The sequence below is a fragment of the Martes martes genome (assembly GCF_963455335.1).
Source record: "Martes martes genome assembly, chromosome: 4".
NCBI classification, from domain to species: Eukaryota; Metazoa; Chordata; class Mammalia; order Carnivora; family Mustelidae; genus Martes; species Martes martes.
In genome coordinates, this window is record NC_137891.1 from 161,638,839 (window position 1) to 161,661,085 (window position 22,247).

At 41.3% G+C, this 22,247-nt stretch overlaps 1 protein-coding gene across 1 annotated transcript in view; it reads right to left on the bottom strand.

Annotated features, from left to right (window-relative positions):
- The window catches only part of MACF1 (microtubule actin crosslinking factor 1), a 325,960-nt gene that overhangs the window by 188,777 nt on the left and 114,936 nt on the right, over positions 1-22,247 (bottom strand). Inside the window, exons 3-5 of the mRNA XM_080800760.1 lie at positions 11,550-11,639; positions 6,629-6,706; positions 3,057-3,149 (exon numbers count right to left, since the gene is read on the bottom strand). Coding sequence (XP_080656886.1) covers positions 3,057-3,149; positions 6,629-6,706; positions 11,550-11,639 — 261 coding nt within the window. The remainder of the gene's footprint in view (positions 1-3,056; positions 3,150-6,628; positions 6,707-11,549; positions 11,640-22,247) is intronic.

Here is a 22,247-nt window from a genome sequence, read left to right on the forward strand (position 1 = left end):
GGCGCCTGGGTGGCTCAGTCGTTAAGCCTCTGCCTTTGGCTCATGTCATGGTCTTGGAGTCCTGGGATCGAGCCCCACATGGGGCTCCTTGACCAGTGGGAACCAGGGAAGCCTGGTTCTCCCTCTCCCTCTGCCTGCTTGTACTCCCTCTCTTGCTGTCTGTCAAATAAATAAATAAAATTTTTAAAAAATGAATCTTTATCTTTCAAAGATACACACATACATACAGATGAAATTACATGAAATTTGTGATTTCTTTCAAGATACCCTAATGGGGTCGAAGGATACAGGCAAGATCATAGTGGCCATGAATCAGGAATTGTTGAGCTAGGTGATGGGTACATGGTAGTTCTTCACACTATTTTCTCTACTTTTATAAATATTTGAAAGTTTTTATAAGAAATTTTTAAAGAAAGAGAGGGTAAGCATTCTCCTGATGGAGATGTTCAGGAAAGGAACAGTTCCATTACCCCCAACTCCTCTGTCCCAAGCAAGGTGTTGATTAACCCATTCAGTTTTTATTCCTTGGCCCATGAGTCTCCCTTTTAAAAAGAGATTGAGTTGCAGTCAGGGAAAACAGAGACATAGTGGATAGAGTCTTCTCACCTCATACCTATGAGACCAACACTGGGCATTCACAGTGAGGACAGGTTTGTGGCAAAAATACAAATGACCAAAATAGTTTCTTTAAAAACAAACAAAAAACAAAACAAACAAACAAACAAACAAAAATTCCCGTGCTCCTAAGGCTTTCCAGGAGGTAACTCTAGTCCTCCATGAAAGCTCAACAAAGTTCTTGTTCCCACCCTAAGGCACCCTTGCCAAGTTCATGTTCCTAGTTATCCCTACACCGAAAGAGTATGCCTGAAGACACCCTGTGGTTGCACAAAAACACATATTACTTCCATACTTTGCAGATTACCAGCACTGCCTCCAAACCAGAGCCCCAAGAAATAAGCGCCAAACTCGGAATTTTCTCAGGTAACTGGCAATTCAGAGACACCTGCTGTTCTGCCTGTAACCAGCAGGTGGCTCCAGTGCCCCAACTAGGACATCACAGCCACTCCGCAGCCCCCGGAGTCAGAGCCTTGAGTTATTTATATTAGCCTTCCTTTCTTACCTGCTCAAGAAGTGCTCCTTCAAATCTATCAGCTTCATAAACAGCAGCTGTGTATGGGGGAGCTGTCTGAGAAACAGCTTTGTCTGGCTGGGCTAAAATGATTCAAGACAGTCTTTTTATAAAAATAAGACTGGGGCGGGCGCCTGGGTGGCTCAGTGGGTTAGGCCGCTGCCTTTGGCTCAGGTCATGATCTCAGGGTCCTGGGATCGAGTCCCACATCGGGCTCTCTGCTCAGCGGGGAGCCTGTTTCCCCCTCTCTCTCTGCCTGCCTCTCTGCCTACTTGTGATCTCTGTCAAATAAATAAATTTTAAAAAATCTTAAAAAAAAAAAAAAAAAGACTGGGGCACCTGGGTGGCTCAGTGGGTTGGGCCTCTGCCTTCGGCTTGGGTCCTGGTCTCAAGGTCCTGGGATTGAGCCCTGAGACGGGCTCTCTGCTCAGCGGGGAGCCTGCTTCCCCCTCTCTCTCTGCCTGCCTCTCTGCCTACTCGTGATCTCTCTCTCTCCCTGACAAATAAATAAACAAAATCTTTAAAAAAAAAAAAAAATAAGACTGTACTTTTCCAATAGCAATCCAGACTTGAAAAGGATTTGCCCTCTTAGGAAGGGGGCAGCAACAAGAAGGCCATGTGACCATGTGAACATGACCAAGAGGCCACTGCTCTTGAGTCTGATGGAAGCGACACTTGTGCTTGTTACAAGCACATATACAAACCTGGCTGCTAAGGTGCCTGCTATATGGACTGAATGTTTGTGTCCCCTCAAAATTCGAGTTGAAGTCCTAGCCCACAATGTGATATATTTGGAGGCAGGGGCCCTTGGGAGGTGATTAGGTTCAGATGACATTATGAGAGCAGAGCCCCCATAATGGGATGAATGCCCTTACAAAAGGATGCGGAGATGTGAGATTGCTTTCTCTACACGCATGCGCCGAGGGAAGGTCACGTGAGGAGCTAATAGGGAACAGGGCCCCCACCAAGAACCTGCCCAGGCTGCACCCTGATCTCAGACTTGCAGCCTCCACAGCCATGAGAAAAAAGTATTTGCTGGTTAAGCCACCTAATCAGAGGCTCACCTCGCGCCACAGTGCTTCTCTTTACGGCACTCTGAAGATACTGCGTTGTTTTACAAATTGAAAGTCTATGGCAACCGTGTGTCAGCCAAGTCTCTCTGTGCCATTTTTCCAACAGCAGCCGCTCACCTTGTGTCTGGGTCCCATTTTGGTAATTTTTCCAACAGTTCAAAATTTTTCATTACATCCATTATGGTGATATGTGATCAGTGATTATGACTCACTGAAAACTCAATAGCATTTTTTAGCAATAAAGTATTTTTTAAATTAAGGTTTGTACACTTTTTTTTTAGATATAATGCTATTGCACACTTATACACTATAGTATAGTGTAAACATAACTTTTATACACACTGGGGAACCAGAAAATTCATCTGACTTGCTTTGGTGTGGTGGTCTGGAAGCAAACCGGCAGTATCTTGAAGGTGCGCCTGTATTTCATTAGAGAAGCCCAAACTGACAAAGGCCGTGCTATAATTAACCAGGCTTGTTTTAAGATCATTAGAGATGAGGAAAAGTCTACATCAAAGCAGGATTATAAGCCTTCACTCCACCCTTCTAAAGCATCAAACCCTCTACACTCTGAGTCCCCAAGAGCCGGTTTTGACTCAGCAGAGGAGACTTCTAACAACCAGACTGTCAACACTCAGACAAGTGAAAACTCCCATTTCAGCATGCAAATGAGCAGGAAGTTCTGGGTTTAGGCCACAACAGCTCTGTCCCCAGGCCACTCCTGCTCTCACCCTTGTTCCTGGCACAGAGAAGGAAGGCTAGGTGCTCGGTTCATGGAAGGCTGTACAGCTGCCAGCTCTTTCTAGGCAATATCCAAGCCAAGCAACAGTGACCCCAAACTTCAAAGGCCCTACCTGGAAGTGTAAAATAATGGTCCAGATCAGGCCCAGGGTCAGCTTGGGGTTGCCATCTGTGATGTCATCGTTGCGAATATTCACTAGTTTAACCTGGAAAAGAAACAGAAGCTGATCTCAGAGCTCTGGGAAGTTTTGTTGTGATTTCATTTTTATAGATTTTCAGCATTATATATACCTAAAATGATTGTGTGTGTGTGTGTGTGTACGCACACCTGCACACACAGTTCTGAGTTTCAACATCTGTATAGATGTGGGTAATTACCACACAATCAGGATAATAGAACAGTTCCGTTATCCAAAAAGGTGACTACCCCTCTGTAGTCATGCCCTGCCCCCACCCTTAATTCTTGCCAACCAGTGATCTGTTCCCAGTTTTACTTGTTCTGGAATATTGTATGAATAGAATCATACAGTATATAAGTTTCTGATACTGGCTTTTTTCCCCCACTGAGCATAATTTCCTTGAGATCTCCATCTTCACTGTTAAATATATCAGTAGTTTGCTCCTTTTTATTGCTGAGTAGTATTCCATTGTATCAACAGACTATGCTGTGTTTACCCATTCATCCACTGAAGAACATTCTGGTTGTTTTCGGTTTGGGACAATAATTAATAAAGCTTCTAGATTCATGAGCATATGCTTTCATTTCTTTAGGGTAAATTGGCAGGCGTGGGACTGTTGGTATATGTTGGTATATGTTTAGCTTTATAAGAAACTGCCAAACTATTTTCCAACAGGACTGTACCAATTTGCATTCCCATCAGCAAGGCAATCTTGTAATAAGCACATGGTATCCTGAGTGGCTTTTTTATTAAGTCATCGCAGCCCTGACTTTTTTTTTCTTTGTTTTTTTCCCTGGGGGAGGGGGTTGAAAGATCTTCTTCCTTACTGGTCTTTGGCCTGCTCCCACCTCTATTTTCCCTCCTCTATTGAAGATATCCACACCTGCCCATGCCTCCACTAGCATCTGCTTTTACTCGTAAAATCTCATTCCAACAACGATGTGCATAGACACAGGGGCCCTATCCCCCGCTGGGTGGCCAACAGTCTCATGTGCTGGAAACAGAGATTTCCTGGGCTGTGGGACTTTTGGTGCTGAAACTGAGAGGATACCATGAAAACCAGCTCAGCAAGCCTCTTCTGTCACACCCTCATGGAGTTCCTGTTCAATTGTGACAAACTGTCCTTGAACTGTCCTATCTCTCCAATTGAACTGAAATCTGTGTGTCTCTAAAGAATTCTGTGACCTTGAACAAGCTTCACTTCTTCCCTACACTAACGGTGGCCTGGTAGTACAGGCTAAATGGTTGTGTCCCTCCAAAATTCATACGTTTAATCCTAACACCCAGTGTGATGGCATTTAGAGGTGAGGAGGTGATTAAGTCATGAGGGGGAAGCCCTCACGAATGGGAATGGTGCCCTCGTAAAAGAGACCCCAGAGAGCTCCCTTGCGCTTCCACCAGATGAGGACACAGCCAGAAGACTGCAGACTACGAACCAGAACAGGACCTCACCAGACACCGAATCTGCCAGCAATGGCTTGCTCTTGGACTTCCCAGTTTCCAGAACTGTGAGAAATACATTGCTGCTGCTTATAAACCACCTAGTCCATAGTATTTTTATTATAGCAGCCTGAACAAAGACACCTGTCTTTCCAGAAGGAAAAAGTCGCTCTTATAGATTGAGAATAGTTTTCTAATCACCAATCACTGACCCATAGTTGGTAGGCTGCGGTATCAGCCAAGGCCATATTCCTCGGTCACACTTCCACCAGCTTGCCTCCTCCATTCTGAAGTCTACCTTCCAATCTCTCCTAACCCTTGATGACTTTAACACCTAACTCCTAAAACTGGTGATATTAGTACTCATCTCAATGACCCAAATATCACCTCATCTGCAAAATTCATGTGCCTTCTCAATTTTGAGGACTTTTGCTTTTACTCTACTTTGGATACCCACACAATTACAACTTGGACCTCCCCATTACCAAGAGCTGTTCTAGAGTTCCCCCTGCCCTTCTCTGAGTCTACTGTTCTTATCTGTATACATTTTCATTTGATCATAGTAACTAAATCTACCCTTGGTCCTTATTTAGATGTGTAGCTAATCAATTCTTCTCAATTGACCTTGGCTATTAAGAACCTCCAGATTTTCTCCAGCTCTACACACAGATATTCCCAATCTTGTTTTCTCTACTCCCCTAAACACTGCCTCTAATTCTCCCACTACTTTTCATTTGTTAATTTATTTCAACAAATAATTATTAAGTGTCAATTACAGACCATTCACTATGGCAGGTGATGAATTTAAAAATGTTAAGATCCTGTTCCTGGTCCTCATGGGGCCTATATAACATGACAGCAAACAGAGAAATAATGAAGTAGTAGATGTTATATTGGGACTAAACTGCTTTGGGGGCACAGAGAAGAATTTCCCAAGTTAATAAGAACTACTGATAAAAGTAACAAAAATGAACTAATTCTAAAAATATGCATACCATTCTATGTCAGCTTGGGCCAAGCTATTGCCTGTGGCTAGACTCATCTCTTCCACATGGCTGGCTCTAAGCAGACAAATTCTCAGACTCCCCGTCCATCTTTCTTCCCGCCACACACCACCCCTGCATCATCATCCCTCCCTCCTTCCTTCTCCCTGTATCTCAGAGAAAGGAGCATTTTCCTTTTCTTTTTCAAAGATAAACATACCACCTGTGCTCAGATTTCATCCCCAATTCCTGGACTTGGTTCCATCCATCAGGAAGTGGGGAGGAAGGGGAGAAACAGCATGGGTGGTGGCTGGATTACTGAACCTCAATGACAGGAGACTTAGGTAAAAGTCCCAGCTCACTCCAGCTTGTGCGCTTGGGGGCAGGTCACTTCACTTGTCCAGATCTCAGTTTCCTTATCTAGAAGATGCAGAAACTGGGCCTGTACCTCTCTATGGCATCTCTTAGAGGTAACATTTTATTACTCAGTACTCCTCCTCAGCCTCATTTCTGTTGCCTCTCTTCACTGGCTTCTCCTCCTACATCCAAAAACATGTTGAAAACTTCTTTTTTTCCCCTTCTATAATGAAGCCCACTAAACTCCAACTGCTTGCCTGCTCTATTCAGACCATACTCTTAAGTCACCAATGCTTAGTGGCTCAGACCTTTCCTTCACCTCATGCGGCACGAACACAACGGCTAAACCTGACCAGTCCCTCCTCTACTTTTCAGGATAGTGTAACCTTCTTGTTTTCCCTCTTCCTGGGTGTTGTACCCTTTTCTATCTTTTTTGCTGACCTTAATTTTCCATCTTTCTCTTGACCTCCACCTAAGGTGAGTCCATAAGTTTCAATCTTCGGATCTTGCTCTTCTCTGTTAACACTGTCCCACTCAGGAAGGCCACAGGCTCTATGCAAGGATGACCAACCATAACACAATTGCTCACTAACAAGCAAGACTCAGACTGGGCCAGTCAGATGTAGCAATTACCGAGGGCCCATTAGGAGTGCTGAGAACTCCCGTAAGTGGGGACTCAATGCCAGCATTCCCAGGCAGAATAGGGAAAGCATGGACTCATGTTACCTGTCGCTGCTTTAGGAAGTCCAGGGCAATCTGCACATTCTGTAGCCTGTGAAAACGCATCCTGCCCTTCTCCCGGGGCTGCAAACAAAGAGAAACACGTGTTAATTTTAGCTACACCCATCTACCCATGCAGATCCCACTCTTTCTCATTCCAGAGGATCACAAGGAATTCCTCCTGGTGGAAGCCAGCCATGGGAGCATTACAAAAAGCACCCCTTAATGGCGGGACCTTTGTGTGTTTTGCCATGCTCCCCGAGGCCTCCAAAATGTTTGTTTGCCACTGCCTTCCTACGAGCGCATAGTGTGCATTGAGTCCTAATGCTGAACCAATGCCGTGGCTTCTCTACAGGTCCTTCTGCAACCACAGTGGGGCAAAACCTGATTCTGGGTGTACAGGTAATGGCAACAAATCCTGGCTCTACAGCTCCTAAAATCACAGCTAAATGCTATTTTAAGGGAAGGTGGGAAGTCTTAATTGCATATTGCACATTAATAGAGCAAACCTTATTAAAAACCTGGCAAAAGAAGCTAGAAGTAGCCAATTTTAAACCAGGGAATCAAGAGTTATATATGCTCAATAAACCAGAGAAAAAATTTAAAAATGAAATAAAAATCAGGAAGAGGGGCGCCTGGGTGGCTCAGTGGGTTAAAGCCGCTGCCTTCGGCTCAGGTCATGATCCTAGCGTCCTGGGATCGAGCCCCGCGTCAGGCTCTCTGCTCGGCAGGGAGCCTGCTTCCTTCCTTCTCTCTCTGCCTGCCTCTCTGCCTACTTGTGATCTGTCTGTCAAATAGATAAATAAAATCTTAAAAAAAAAAAAAAATCAGGAAGAAACCTATTTTCCAGGCAGAGGGGTGTCCGTTTAAGAAAGCCGCCTTCTACCCCCTATGAAATACCATGAGCAACGAAAACCTTGGTGAGGTATGGCTGTTCAACATGATACTCCAAAGAAAGTATTTCCTGCTAGTCGCTCAGTCCAGGATGTCAGATGAGCCACAGGAGAGAGGCTCACCTCCATCCTCTGGTGCCTCTGGTGCCCTTTCCACAGCTCAGCTATTATCCATCCCAAAGTGCTTGAAATCCATTTGTCCAGTGAGAACATGCAGGGGTGGCTACCTACCTCTGGCACCTTTTCTTCTGCTCATTTTCCAATGTTGCTTTTATTTTATTAAAACTGGGCCTGAGACAACACTCTCACTAGATATAGATAGATAGATAGATAGATTATATATATACCCAATTCATTTGTAAATGTCAAAGTGGTACTAATTAAAGGCTGATGAATAATAAGGTAGCTCTGCGGCAGGTGCTTGCACCAAGGAAACATTGCCCGAGGTTGAACCGCACAAAACTTAAGCCAACATATGTAAAGATAAGGGTAGAAGCACCTCTCTGGGAGCCCCCAACACCCCTAAATAGTGTTCCCACACAGGGATAATCTGCAGAGAAGTTGAGTCCTCTCTGGGCAGCAAGATAACTTCTTATGTCAAAGATTTAGGAAAAATCTTTCTAGCAAGAACCTCTTTTTCAGTCATTTCAGCTAAACTACCTGTGAACATGGCTTTGAGGACGACAGAGCCTATGAAACTGAAAAGTCTAAGGCAATGGGCAGGGAGATTGAGGAGGTGGAAAAATGACCTTAAGAGGACTGGAAATAGGGATATTGCCTAATCTCTGTTTCTGGAGAAAGAGTATGGGCTATAATTTAGGGCCTGCAAACAGGAAATGCCCTTCTTACACACTCTTATCTTTACTCCTTGTACTCCCCACCAAAAATAAATACCCTAAGAGCATGCAAGTTAAAATCACTGTCCTCTACAGCAACTAGAGATATTATTGACCAAGGCAGAGTATCTCCATGCAGTGAGTGGTTTGCAAACAACAGGCTGCTTTGAAAACAGATGACATAGTGTCTGGTGAGAACCTGAAGGCTAGAGGTGGAGAGAGAGTGAGAGTTAGTCTGAAGTGTGGAGCCAAGAGCAATTAACTCTCATGCCTTCAGCTAAACTTTCCACAGCTCTGCAATCCAGACTCAGACAACACAGCAAGGCCACCAGAAGGCTATGGGTCTCCAGGTCACAAAGGCACTTGACACCTCCAAACACCATGATTCTTTCTCATGCCAACCACTCTCAGATAAGCAAAACAATCCCCACTCCAGGATCATCTAACAGTGGCAAGAGGCACAATTAGTTTTAACCACTTTCTTTGGGACCCAAATTCCCAGGTGCAGAGGGAAGAAGGTGGTTGGTAACTAAGTTACTTGGAGACCTTGAGAACCTCAGACTCTCTGATGGCCCTGCAATGCCAGCTGGGATCCTGGCAACCCCAGGAGGACCTACTACATCATCATCATCTTCCTCCTCCTGCTCCTCGCTGTTTGTATGGCGCCAGGAGGGCATGCTCACGAGACGGAGGGTCTTCAGCCCTGCTGGCTCCTTTGGCCACCACCAAGGCAAAGACAGGACAGAGTAACAGGAAATTCATAACACAAAAATGAAAAGGAAATGAACGCAATATTTTTTTAAAAAACTGAAAATAAATATGAAAATACCCTCCCACCTCCCAAAACATGCAAAACTGAATCAAGACCAGATCACAAGGTTATATGGAACACTTAATGTTGAAAAACATCTTCAGGGAGCCTGCATGGCTCAGCCGGTTAAGAATCTGACTCTTGATTTTGGCTCAGGTCATGATCTCAGGGTCCTGGGATCGAGCCCCGTGTCAGGCTCTGCACTCAGCGTGGAGTCTGCTTGTCCCTCTATCTCCCTCTTCCACTGCCCCTCTCTTCTCTCCCCTCTCTCTCTCTCTGTCTCTGACCCCCTCTCAAATAAATAAAATAAAATATTTAAAAGAAAACAGATCTTCAATTCTCCATGGCCACCTACCCTCTCTTTTTGTGAATGAACTAAAGGAGAAAGAGATTGTGAGAATAAACGTGGAAGAGATATCTGGATGGTTCTCAGTGAAAAGATGATACCCTATGAATACTCCATAGACAACCTGCAGGTTTCCAAAGGTTGGGCAAAGAAATTAGATTGGAGTGTTTTCAGCCTGTTTTTGTAAGCAGTGTCCCAAAAACAATCATTTTCAATATAAAAATCACTATGAGTTAATCAGATATCCCAGCTAAAATGCCCAAAATGTAACTTTGTGAGTGCTAAAGAATAAAGTCCAGCAATGTGAAAGTGACATTTTGATTACTTATGAGATTTATAACTGAAGGCCAGATAAGAACTGGAATTCACTAGTAGCATCTGTGCTAATAAAAATGTCTGTCAATTTCGTCCATTAAAAATTATAAAAGTGGGGCGCCTGGGTGGCTCAGTGGGTTAAAGCCTCTGCATTCAACTCAGGTCATGATCTCGGGGTCCTGGGATCGAGCCCCGCATCAGGCTCTCTGCTCAGCAGGAGACTGCTTCCTCCCTCTCTCTCTGCCTCTCTGCCTACTTGTGATCTCTGTCAAATAAATAAATAAAAGCTTTTTAAAAAAATTATAAAAAAGCTTTTTAAAAATTATTTAAAAATCATTTAAAATTATTACAATAATTTATATAAAAATTTAATAATTTTTAAATTATTTAAATTTTTAAATTTTTAAATTAAATTAAATTTTTAATTTAATTTTTAATTTTTAAATTAAATTTTTAAATTAAATTAAATTTTTAAATTATTTAAATTTTATAAATTTTTAAATTATTTAAATTATTAAAATTAATAATTTTAATAATTTATATAAAATTTATAAAAATTATTTAAAATTATTATAATTAAAAATTATAAAAAGCTTTTAAAAATTATAAGTTATTTTATTATTTATTATTTATTTATTATTTATTTTATTTTATTATTTATTATAAAAGTAATTCTATTCTAAGACAAAAAAGATGTGAACCCAAAACAAAGGGGCCATGGGAAGCCAACACCCAATCCTTGAAGAAACTGAATATTACTTAAGGAGTGAAATTTAATGTGCCAAATTCCCTTCTAGAAACACAGCAAACAATGACTAAGAATTCACCAAAGGCAGTGAGTGGGCTGGATTTCGGTTCTTTCACTCCCTAGAGATGTTTCCAGTATTCAGCCCTGGACTCTTAAATGAAAACTACGTTGTCTATGACACTAGAGGCAGAACACAAACTGCATAGGATTCCCCTGCTTCCATTAGGCTCAAATATACAAAACAAAGAGCCCACAGGTGGGGTTATTTTGATCCCTCAAACAAAGCTAGTACAAGAACTATTATCTGACAAGCCAAGAGGCCCAGGCAAGATCTGCCTTCAGGTATGTAGGTGTTTCACACTAAAGCATTGTTTAACACGTTTGGGAGGAGGCAGGCATGTTTAACTATCCAAGGAACTCAGGGCTGTGGTCACACACCAACTTTAGTACTTCTCCAAACCTGTGAGACTCAGTGAATCAAAGAAGGAAGAAAGTGAGGTGAATTCCAAAAAACAACTCTAAATAACTCTGAGATTTTAAATGTGCACTCCATATCCTTAGCTGAGTACAGAGAATAAAACAATTCACAGTAGACAGAAAAAGAGGGGAGGCTATATAGATGAGAAATAAAACTCTAGAATGAAAAATATACCTTACTAAAAAACCTTTAAACGTGAATTCCTGAAATACTCTATCTACAAACAGATAAAGAACAAGGAGAAAAAAATGCAGATATGAAAGAAATAAAATGGATACCTGATTTCATGAAGAAATAAGAATATGATACATCATTTCCCATTAAGATGAAATTACATCATTCTAAAACAGTCTGAATTAGAAACCAAGTCCACCAGTAATGTCTTCTACTTCTTCCTCCCACATAACCGAGAGCAGGCAGTGGTGGCCAGTCCTGGCATTCAACAAGATGGACCAGTAGGTCATTAACACGGCTGCATTCATAAGAAGGGAGAAGCTCACCAGTTTGATGCCCGAGAGGACCTCCAGCAGAGAGATCAGGTTGTGGCCATCCCGCAGATCTTCATAAAGATCATTGATGTGCTTGCGGACCTGTGGATGAGAATGAAACAGACTGACTTTTATTTGATCTTGAACCAAGAATTTCTGGTTCTAGGTAAACACAGATTAAAGACTTTGAAACAGGAAACAATAATAAAATTCAGAAATTTTCAGTTTGGATTACAATACATATGAAATAGTTACACTTAACTGAAATATATGTGTTTTAAAAACTGAAGCCAGATCTATTACATACTGTGGCCATCTGTAAACAATGTTCTAGAAAGTCTGGGCAAGGGGAGGGAGAGTCAATCATCCTGAAACCTCTCAGGAATTATTTTGGACCAAAATGTGATACAATGGCCAATGACAGATGAGTCCAGTCAGAATCAGAAAAGCCTTCCAGGGGCACCTGGATGCCTCAGTTGGAACAGCATGCAACTCTTGATCTCAGGGTTTTGAGTCTGAGCCCCACGCTGCATGCAGAGATTATTTAAATAAATAAATAAATAAATAAAAAAGAAAAGCCTTCTAGAATACAAAGGAAACAAAAATGCTAGGTACCCAGTGTTTCACAGGGTGTACCTATATGTTAACTCCTCTCTTATCAAATATATCTTTTTTCAGCCCAGGTCACAATCTCGGGGTTATGAGAGCGAGCCCAGCATCTGGCTCCACACTCAGCATAGAGTCTGCTTGAGATTCTCCGCCCTTCCCTCTGCCTCTGCCCTTCCCACTTATACTCACTCTCTCTCAAAATAAATTAAAAAACCTTTTGAGGGTGATTTTCCTTGTGAAAAAAAAAAAATCCAATTTTATAAATGAAAATATGGGAAAACAGATCTAACTTTGGGAAAATATGTGGTTAATGTCAAACACCATGCTGAATGCTGTACACATGATCTCCTCTCTTTCACATTGATATGGTAGGTAGTACTCCTATTTTACACATGAGGCAACAAGGCACAGAGGTTAAGTAATTTGCCCAAGGTCACAAGTGGAAAAACAGGCCTCAGTCTGGGCTTTCTGAATTTAGTCTTTGCCATTAACTACTATGTTTTATAATCAGCCATAATCTCATTTTATTTATTTAATCCAAACAAGTGCCCCATGAAGTTTATTTAGTACCCTGAAGGAACTGAGGAAACTGAGGCTTTGAGAAGTTAAGGTCACATAACTGCAGGAAGTGGCAATAGGTGTTCTGGTTTGTTCCAAGTCCAGTGGCAACTTCACTGAGTGACACAATGCAGAATCAGTGGCAAGTGGCAAGTATAAGGAAGTAGATTCATTTTCAACATAAGTTGTTCTTTAGACAACAATAAAAAGGGCTACTTTCGGAAGTAGCGGCTTTTTTCAAGCATAGACCAGGATACTAGGATTTCCACATTTGAATGGAAAACTGTATAGTTGTCATTTCCAGTTATAATATTCTAGCACACCAAACAGAATGGGAGTCAGTGGGTAGAGCATGTGACTCTCGATCTTGGGGTCGTGGGTTACAGCCCCACATTGAGTGTAGAGATTACACTGGGTGGGGGGAGATAAAGGCTGGAATTAGCTGGTGAGGCTTCCTGGAAGAGAAAGAACTGGAAAGACTGGGGGGGGGCGCATTAACATTTTATTTATTTATTTGTTTGTTTGTTTATTTTAGAGAGACACAGAGAGAGAGAGAGAGAGAGAGTGAGCACGCCTGGGGGAGGGGCAGAGTCAAGCAGACTCCGTGCTGAGCACACAGCCTGATGCAGGGCTCAATCTCACAACCCTGAGATCAAGACCTGAGCTGAAATCAAGAGTCAGATGCTTAACCAACTGAACCACTCAGGCCCCCCTGGAAGGATTAGAAAATGTTCTGACAGAAAGAAGATGGTAAAAATCACAGAAGACAAGGTACAGAGGTGGAAATATGAGGGTATGAGGTAGAAATATGAGGGGAAGGTATGAGTGTTTGTCCTTTGTGAATAAAGGATTAAGAATGTGATAGGTAGGGGTGCCTGGGTGGCTCAATGGGTTAAAGCCTCTGCCTTCAGCTCAGGTCATGATCCCAGGGTCCTGGGATTGAGCCCCGCATCAGGCTCTCTGCTCCGCAGGGTGCCTGCTTCCTCCTCTCTCTCTCTGCCTCTCTGTCTACTTGTGATCTCTGTCTGTCAAATAAATAAATAACATCTTAAAAAAAAAAAATCTTAAAAAAAAAAAAAAAAGTGATAGGTAGATTACCCAGTTGGAGAAAATGGCTCATGATGAATTGGGTAACAGCTTTCAAAAACTGAGGGAATATTTCTTTAATTTTTGTGTTATTCACAATATGAACATAGATATAACACACTTTTTATTTTAATCAGAATATTAACATTTCCTCCACCACTTTAAGTCTTAGACAAAGTAACACATCTAGCTCAAACTTGTAGCATTTGTTGATTTTTGTAGTTTAAATACTCCCACCACAATAAATAAATAAATAAATACTCCCAACCAATTTCCAACCACTAATATAATATCATTAACTGCAATGCTGGAAAGAAATATGCAACAGCACACCATTATATACTTTTCCGTCAGACATAATTAACATAATTAATGTCAGGAGCATAGACAATACTAACAAGTAGCAAAATAATTATGAGGTGATGTGTTTTGAGTATTTATTACCTTTATTTTAGAAATAATTTATTTAATTGTAAGTTTATATAATTTAATTTTTCATAATGGCTGTGCTTAGCAACCGCTCACAAAATTAGTATTCAGCTCTTGTGAGCCCATGTAAGCTGGCTCCAAGATTTCAAGACTTCTCCCTCAAATGAGCCTAAGGTTTCAAAACCACAGTGCACCACTAACAGAAATAAGCAGGTCATGAGGGTTGGGAAGAAAGTGATTTGAAAAATTCAATATATATTTTTTTTTAATTTAAAAAATTTTAAGATTTTATTCTTAAGTAATCTCCACACCCAACATGGGGCTCAAACCTACAACCCCAAGATCAAGAGCTGTACATTCCACCAACTGAGCCAACTAGTGCCCTGAAAAGTTCAATTTTAAATATGCTGAATTTAAAAAAGCAGCAAAGGAACTACAAATGGTAATGTTCTAGAAGCAGCTGAAAATACCAGAATTCAATTTGGGTCAGCTAAGAACTTAAGTTTAGAAGTCATATGCATAGAGGTGCTAGCTAGCTAAAGACATGGAAAATGTTGGCCTTTCTGGGTTAGGGGCAAGAAAGAAGAGCAGAGTGCTGAGGACTAAGTCTGTGGGAATAGCCAAAACTGGAAGGCAGGAGATGGAAAAGCAATCAACAAAGGATAGCGGGTGGAAAAAGGCAGGGAAAGAGGTAGGAAAACAAAACAAAACAAGAAATGGTATCAAGGAGAGAGGGGATGGATGATCACCAGTATCAAATGCTCTAGGGCAAGCATGAAGAAGACCAAGATAGATCTTAACAAATACTGGTGTTTTTTGTGAGACTCACTTTCTAGAGAGTGGTATAACAGAAATCAGATTATAAATGAATTGCAGGTTAAAAAAAACAACAACAGAGAATATATTAAATAGTTCGTATTAAGTTATAAAGAGAAGGGACAACAATGAGGGACTTATTTTTTTTTTTTTTTGATAGATAAGACCTGAGCATAGGGCATTCAAATCAGGAATGGGCACTGAATAATTATTTAAATAAATTATAATGGGAATGAGGACCAAGTGAGATCATATTATCAACAGGACACTAAATACTACAGAGTACTGGAAAGAAAAAGAGGTACTTTGAAATATAAAGTTAATTTCACAATGAGGACTCAACATCTTCTAAAAATTCCAATCATGTTTTACACCTGTGAACAGCAAAATTCAACCACCTTACAAGAACTGAGACTAATTTATTGTGTTTCTCAGTCTTTCTCTCATTATAATGACGAAATAACGATGAAAAACTAAAAAGAGAGGTAATGGGGGAAGGGAGGGGTACATTTTTTCCCTGGAGAATTTTCAGTAACAGAGAACAATGGTTAATTTCTGAAGCATACTGGACGCAGCTCTGCCTGGAACAGGATCAAGTACTAACTGACACTAATGCTTCTGTGTCAGAAAATGTACAGATACAGAGATGGGATTTGGAGGGCTCAATTCATATCCCAAGATCACACAGCTAGTAAGTGGCCAGGCCAATAAAATCCAGGTCTGCTCCATTCCAAAATCTTTACCTCTGCTGTAGACACTAAGCTGCCTCAAAATTTTCCACAAATCTCTTAAAGAAAAGAAAAAAAGGGGGGGGCATCTAATAGTTAACACTGTTATATGATATATATGAAATCCTAAGAGTTGTCATCACAAGGAAAAAAATACTTTTCCTTTTTCTGCTTTCCCTTTTTTATCGTATTCATATGACACAAGGGATGCTAACTACACTTACTGTTAATCATTTCATAATATATGTAACTCAAACCAATGCACTGTACACATTACACTCATACAGTGATGTATGTCATTTCTGTCTCAGTAAGACTAGAAAAGGGAAAGGAAAGGAAAGACAAGAAAAAGTCCAGTGGGCCAAGCTCAGATGTTTTAGAGGTAGCCAGGCAAAGCTAAGACTGCTCAAGAATCATCAATGTGTATGTTTCTCTCCAACAAATACCCATGCTATTCTGTCAAGAAAAAGATGAGTCAACAACTTCAACTACCCGGGTCTTTGCCTGTTTGCACTCCCTGTGAAAATCACTGTCAACATTAGTGAATGTCTCCAAAAAATTTATGCAAATGGCCAATAAACCCAGGAAAAGATGCTCAATATCATTAGCTATGTGGAAAATGTAAATCAAAACCACAGAAGATACCGCTCCCCACCCAACAGGAGGACTATAAGCAAAAAGACAGATTATAACTGTTGACAAGGACGTAGAGCACCTGGAACCTTCATACATTGCTGGTAGAGATGTAAAATGGTGCAGCTGCTTTGGAAAACAGTCTGACAGTTCCACAAAAGGCTGAACACAAGTGATCATACAACCCAGTAACTCCACTCCCAGGTGTATACCAAAGAGAGCAGAAAACAGACGTCCAGGAAAAAAATGTGTACGTGAATGAATCTTCATAGCGTTTCTTATTCATAATAGCCAAAAAAGTGAAAATAACCCAAATGTCTATCAAATTGATAAATGGATAAACAAAATGTGGGACATCCATACAATGGAATATTACTTGGCAATTAAATACTGATACATGCTATCATGTGGATGAACTCTGAAAACACTATACTAAGTAAAAGAAGCCAGTTACAAAGAAAAGGATCACATAGTGTATGATTCTATTTATAAAGGATATCTAGAATAGGCAAATCTATAGAGTCAGAAAGTAGATTAGTGCTTGGGGCTGGGGGAAGGTATGTGGGGGGTGGCAGGATGACTGAAAGGTACAGGGTTTCCTTTGGGGTGATGAAAATGTTCTAGAATGGATTGTGGTGATGGTTGCACAACTCTGAATATACTATAAGTCACTGACCTGTATTTATTTAAATAGGTAAGTTGTAGGATATGTGAATTAAATCTCAAAAAAGCTATTTTTAAAAATTAACAAATGACTAAATTTTGAGGGATCAAGTCCACCCAGGCCAATCCTCCCCAATTCTTGCGCATTAAAAATATGCCAAGGAAAGCTCTGCTTTCCCAGTTCTTTCCCAGTTCTTCCCAGATTAACTTGGAAGTTATGGGCCCCTGGCTGGCTCAATCAGTAGAGCATGCAACTCTTCATTTCGAGGTCGTGATTTCAAGCCCCATGTTGGGTGTAGAGCTTACTTTAAAAATAAATAAATAAATAAATAAAAGATTAATGTGAAGTTATAGAAAAACAAACAGCTTCCCCCAGCTTCTGAGTGGTTTTAGCGAATGGAATAAATTACATTTAAGTACTTGGAATCAGAATCTAGCCCAAAGAGACTTTAACACTCTCAGTTGGCAGATGAGAAAGCATTGCCTGGAGAAGTTAAGTAACCTGTGTGAGATCATGGAGCTGGGAAGTGTCCCATCACCACCTCCTGACTCCAAGTTCAGTGTTCTTTCCCTTCACAAGGCTTCCAGGATGCCGGAAGGGTAGAAAGGACATATTAAGGGGAACTCCTCTCCTCCAAAAAGAACCAAGGACTGCCACATGGTATTCTTTGACACTTGTAGCAAACCTCATCAAGAAAAGCTTTCCTCTAAGACAAAAGAAACACAAGCAGCTCTATGTCCTTGACCCAAACTATGTTGAAGAGCAATAAACAGGTCAGAGGAGAAAGTTTTAAAGAGAAGAATATGTTGTTTATTCTCATCTACATTTATAAAAGGTACAGAGTAAGTAAGAATGAGCCTGGTAACTTTAAATGGATTTCTGAATTTGTAGATTTCTAAACTGTAAGAGGGGAATTCCATATTGATTCAATGGCTAAATTTATCCTCAAGGAAAAGCCTAAATGCTAATGCTAAAAATACTAATGCTTAAAAAATGTTTAAAAAGTGGAAATGTTAACACTAAAAAACAGAGTGCAGTTGTCCCAGACTTTTTGCCTGTGAAAAAACGATGCTCAAATGCAGGGAATCAGTAGAGGCTGGAAACCTGTTGGGGTGAGCAGAGGGACTCTTTGCTGGCAAGAATTCTATTGTCTCTCTGGAGAATTCCTTAAGTTGAAACTAACAGTGAGTGACACCTGCCACACCTGACTCACAAAGGGTCTCTGAAGATAAGGATGATTCTAAAATCCACAAAGGGTAGCTTTCCATAAAAGGCAGGTGAGGGTGCTTAGGTGTAGCGAACAGAAAATCCAGTCCAAAGGTAGGCCCAAAACTTCCAGTGGGGGTTGAGAGGTGTCTGGAGTGAAATCACGTCCTGAAAACTCGGATCCAGGCACAGGAACCACCAAGTGGCCACATCTACACAACAAAGGCAACGCTCCTCCCCTCTGGGTCTAAACAGCACCACTCTGTCAATCCTTAAATGAAACTCCACTGCCAGTCTCCTTCTGACCTTTTGCACAGAGGCCAATAAGCAAAGGCGTGTGAAAGTCCATGCAGTGCTAAGGTGAGCTGTCTCATGGCTATGGCAGAACAGTGGTGCCCAGGATCACTACAGCTACCTACCAATTCATGTCCAACTAGGGAGCCTCACAAGAAAAGCTGAGAAGTTCTGGAGTAAAAATTCGGAGTTGGAAAACTTTTGCTGGTATACCTGGAATTCTTAACTGAAATTCCAGGAAGGCCGGTAGCTTCTACATTGCTAGACTAAATACTGGCCTCTCCTTTCTACCTATACCTTCTGAAGTCAACAAGAATTGATCAGAGAAAGCATTTCTCCTCCTTAGGGACTCATGTGCTCAGTTCTCTCATCCTTTCTGGGAGTTCTCTCTGAGGGCATAAACTTTATCAGCTACCAGGACCTAGGGACATGGTATAAATAATTTAAATAAAACCTCATTTAAAAACTAGATTTTTGGGGGTGCCTGGCTGGCTTAGTCAGTAGAGCATGCCAAGCTTGATCTTGGGGTTGTGAGTTCAAGCCCCACATGGAGCCAAACTAAAAAAAAATTTTTAAGTAATAAAACTCTAGATTTTTCTCTTTTTTTTTTTACATTTTATTTTTTAATTTTTTAAAATAATTTCTACATCCAACGTGGGGCTCAAACCCACAACCCTGAGATCGAGAGTCACAAGTTCCACTGACTGAACCAGCCAGGTGCCCCTCTAGATTTCTCTTCTTGACTGTTCTAGCATATGTCCAGAACACTTCAGTTTGTAGGCTTCTGTTCTAAATTAGGTTATTTATATATTACAGATGTCAGTGGTTTTAAAAAACCCTCTTTTAAGATTGGACCAACAATGTTCTTGACTAATAAAGAGGAATTAATTTGCTATGCCACAACAAACTATTTCCCACAGAGACAGCTGGGGATCCAAGAGATCCCAGGTCAACTAAATCCAGAGCTTGAGAGGCTTGTTGCTTTGATCTCATACCCATCTACTTGTCAATGGCCACATTAATCTGGGTGTACTTGGGGAGCACAGCAAGAGATGCCTAAATTACAAAAAACAAATCTCAGTCCCTATTTCTCAGCCCAAAGTTCAAAGACTGCCAACATGGCGCAATGATTCTGATTAGCAGTGAATCCCTCTCTCTGAAATATCCCAAGATGAGAAAATGCCATCGCAACTCTAGAGCTGGGGGTCTGAGAAGAGAGGAAAAATAGCCAGGGACTGAAGTAAAGCTCTGGCTGGCCTCCAATTTCTAACAATGCTCTGTTGTGTTCATCTCGTTTCTCCCTCCCTGGGCCTCCTGTCATCACGCAGCACTGAGGCAGAAATCCAACCAGCAATAGCAGAGAGCCAGGGCATTTGTGTTCAACTACAAAGTTAAGGAGACCAGCCTGAGTCAGGATAAATTCAATTCTTCCAATTGTTAGAGATGAGGCACGAAAGAGTAAGTTGGGGGCATTTTTAGTAGAAAGAACAAGTAATTATAATCATAAGACTCATGAGTGGTCCCTAGCTCCCTCCTTCACTAGCTGTATGATCTTGGGAAAGTCACTTTACCCCTTCAAATTCTCACTTTCCTTAGTTGGGAAAACTGAGAGGGTAAAATACCTTTACTGCCTTCAGAGTTATCATAAGAATCAACCCAGATAAGAATGTGCTCTGTAAGCTATAAAACACAATTGAAATATTATTTGCTCACAGCAACAAATCCTGGGTATTTCTCTTATCTGTGGTGCAGTATATGGTAGAGGAAGTAGTACAATACAGTCTGAGCCCTCGGCGAGCATGCTGATAGGGGAGGCAACGTGTGAACACACAAGACGTTACTTCAAAGTGGTACGGAAGAGAGACAGAGTTGAGATTAATTTAGTCTGAGGACCGGAGGTCAGATTCCCAGGAAGGTGATATTGGACGTGGGCCTTGAAGGGTAAGTGGGTGATGGCCAGGCAGAGCAGATTGGGACATGCATTCTAGGGAACAAGAGATGAATATGCAAAGAGGTGTGAAAGCACGCAGTGTTTAGGGAGGAGTGACTTATCTCATGTGGCCCCAGCACAGGCTACATAGAGGACAATGCCTGCAAATGACGCCGGGGGGCTTGGAACCAGGTTGTCAAGGACTCTGCATCATGACAGAGTTCTGTGTCATCAAACTGGAAGTAAATGGTACATCTTGAAGGAATTAGAGGGAAATAGCCATTTTCTCTCGCTGTCTCTCTTCCCTTCTCTTTATCCTGACACTAACAAAATAAGACACAGTATCCACCTTCAAGTTAAAATCAACAGACAGATATAGAACGTATACAAGTGCTATAACAGAAGTACATAAGGAATACGGTGAGGGCAAAAGAAAAGGGTAGTCAATCCCATATGGAAGATTTAGGAAAGTATTTATTGAGGTCATGTTCAATTGGGGTTACACAGGCAGAACAGAGATTGGAGAAGGCTCCATACAGAGGGAGCGGCATGAGCAAGGATACAGCATATAGCATGCACATGGCTCTTAGCATGGCACATGGTTCACCAAGTGCCTGAGGTAGAAGGGGAATTCGATGCTATGAGCCTGGAAAGGCAGGCAGAAGCCGGGCCATTACTGCAGACATTAAGAGCACAGGTTCTATACTTTAGGTTGTCTGAATTCTAAAATTTCAGTTTTGCCTCTTTCTAGTAGCGTGACCCTGAAGAAGTTAAGTTCTCTAAAGTTCATTGCCCTCATTGATAAAATGGGAAAATTGAAATAGTCTACAGAATAAGTTCACTGAGCAATAAAGAAGCTAATCCACATTGAGGACTTAGTCTAGAATGTCAGCTTCATGGTAAGTACTCAGTAAACTATTACTACTATTTGTGTTATCAGTATTACTACAGAAAATACTACTAGGAGCTATTACAGTGATCAAGGCAAGCTGAAAAGGCCCTGGACTAGAGCAGAGGTCATGGGGATTGAGGAGAAAAGTCAGGTGCAATCATCTTTCTGAGCTAGAAGTGACTGATTGGAACTGATGACAAGGGATATGATGGGCTGCCTGAAAATAGTTCTAGATTCCTAATTTGGATAGCTAAGTACATGAATGAAAATATTTAGCAATTTGTGGTGTGTTGAATACGGATATGTCTGGGTGACATCTAGATGAAAGTGTCGAGTACACTGTCTTTGGCTTAGGAAAGAACACAGGAAATGGCTCTATCATTATGTCCTTATCCAGATCTTGTACTTTGAAAACTGCCCTCACCAGAAGCCCCCATTAAACAGTGGCCCTCAGGAGCCATACTGATTTATATAACCATCTCCCTAGCCATAGATTACTGAGCTACACATGGACACCTGACCCATGGAGGAAGAGAACACCCCAACTGATCAGATTTTTTATGTTTTGTATCTACAGAATTCTGTAGCCACAAATTACATCACCATTTGAGAGACAGCCACCACACAAGCAATGGCAGAAGCAATGAATGTAGGAGACATACAGAAAGAAAGAAAAATGAGAGAACACAAGGCCTCAATAAAAACAGAGAGTAGCTGCCTGATAATGTTTAGTTTTCATAATAAAACCTTGCTCCATCCAGACATCAGATTCTAGGAGATCATCTCATACCCTTTTTCTGCTTATGCTTCCTCGTGTTCCACACTACAAATGATCCCTGTGACTAACACAAGACTACCAAAGAAG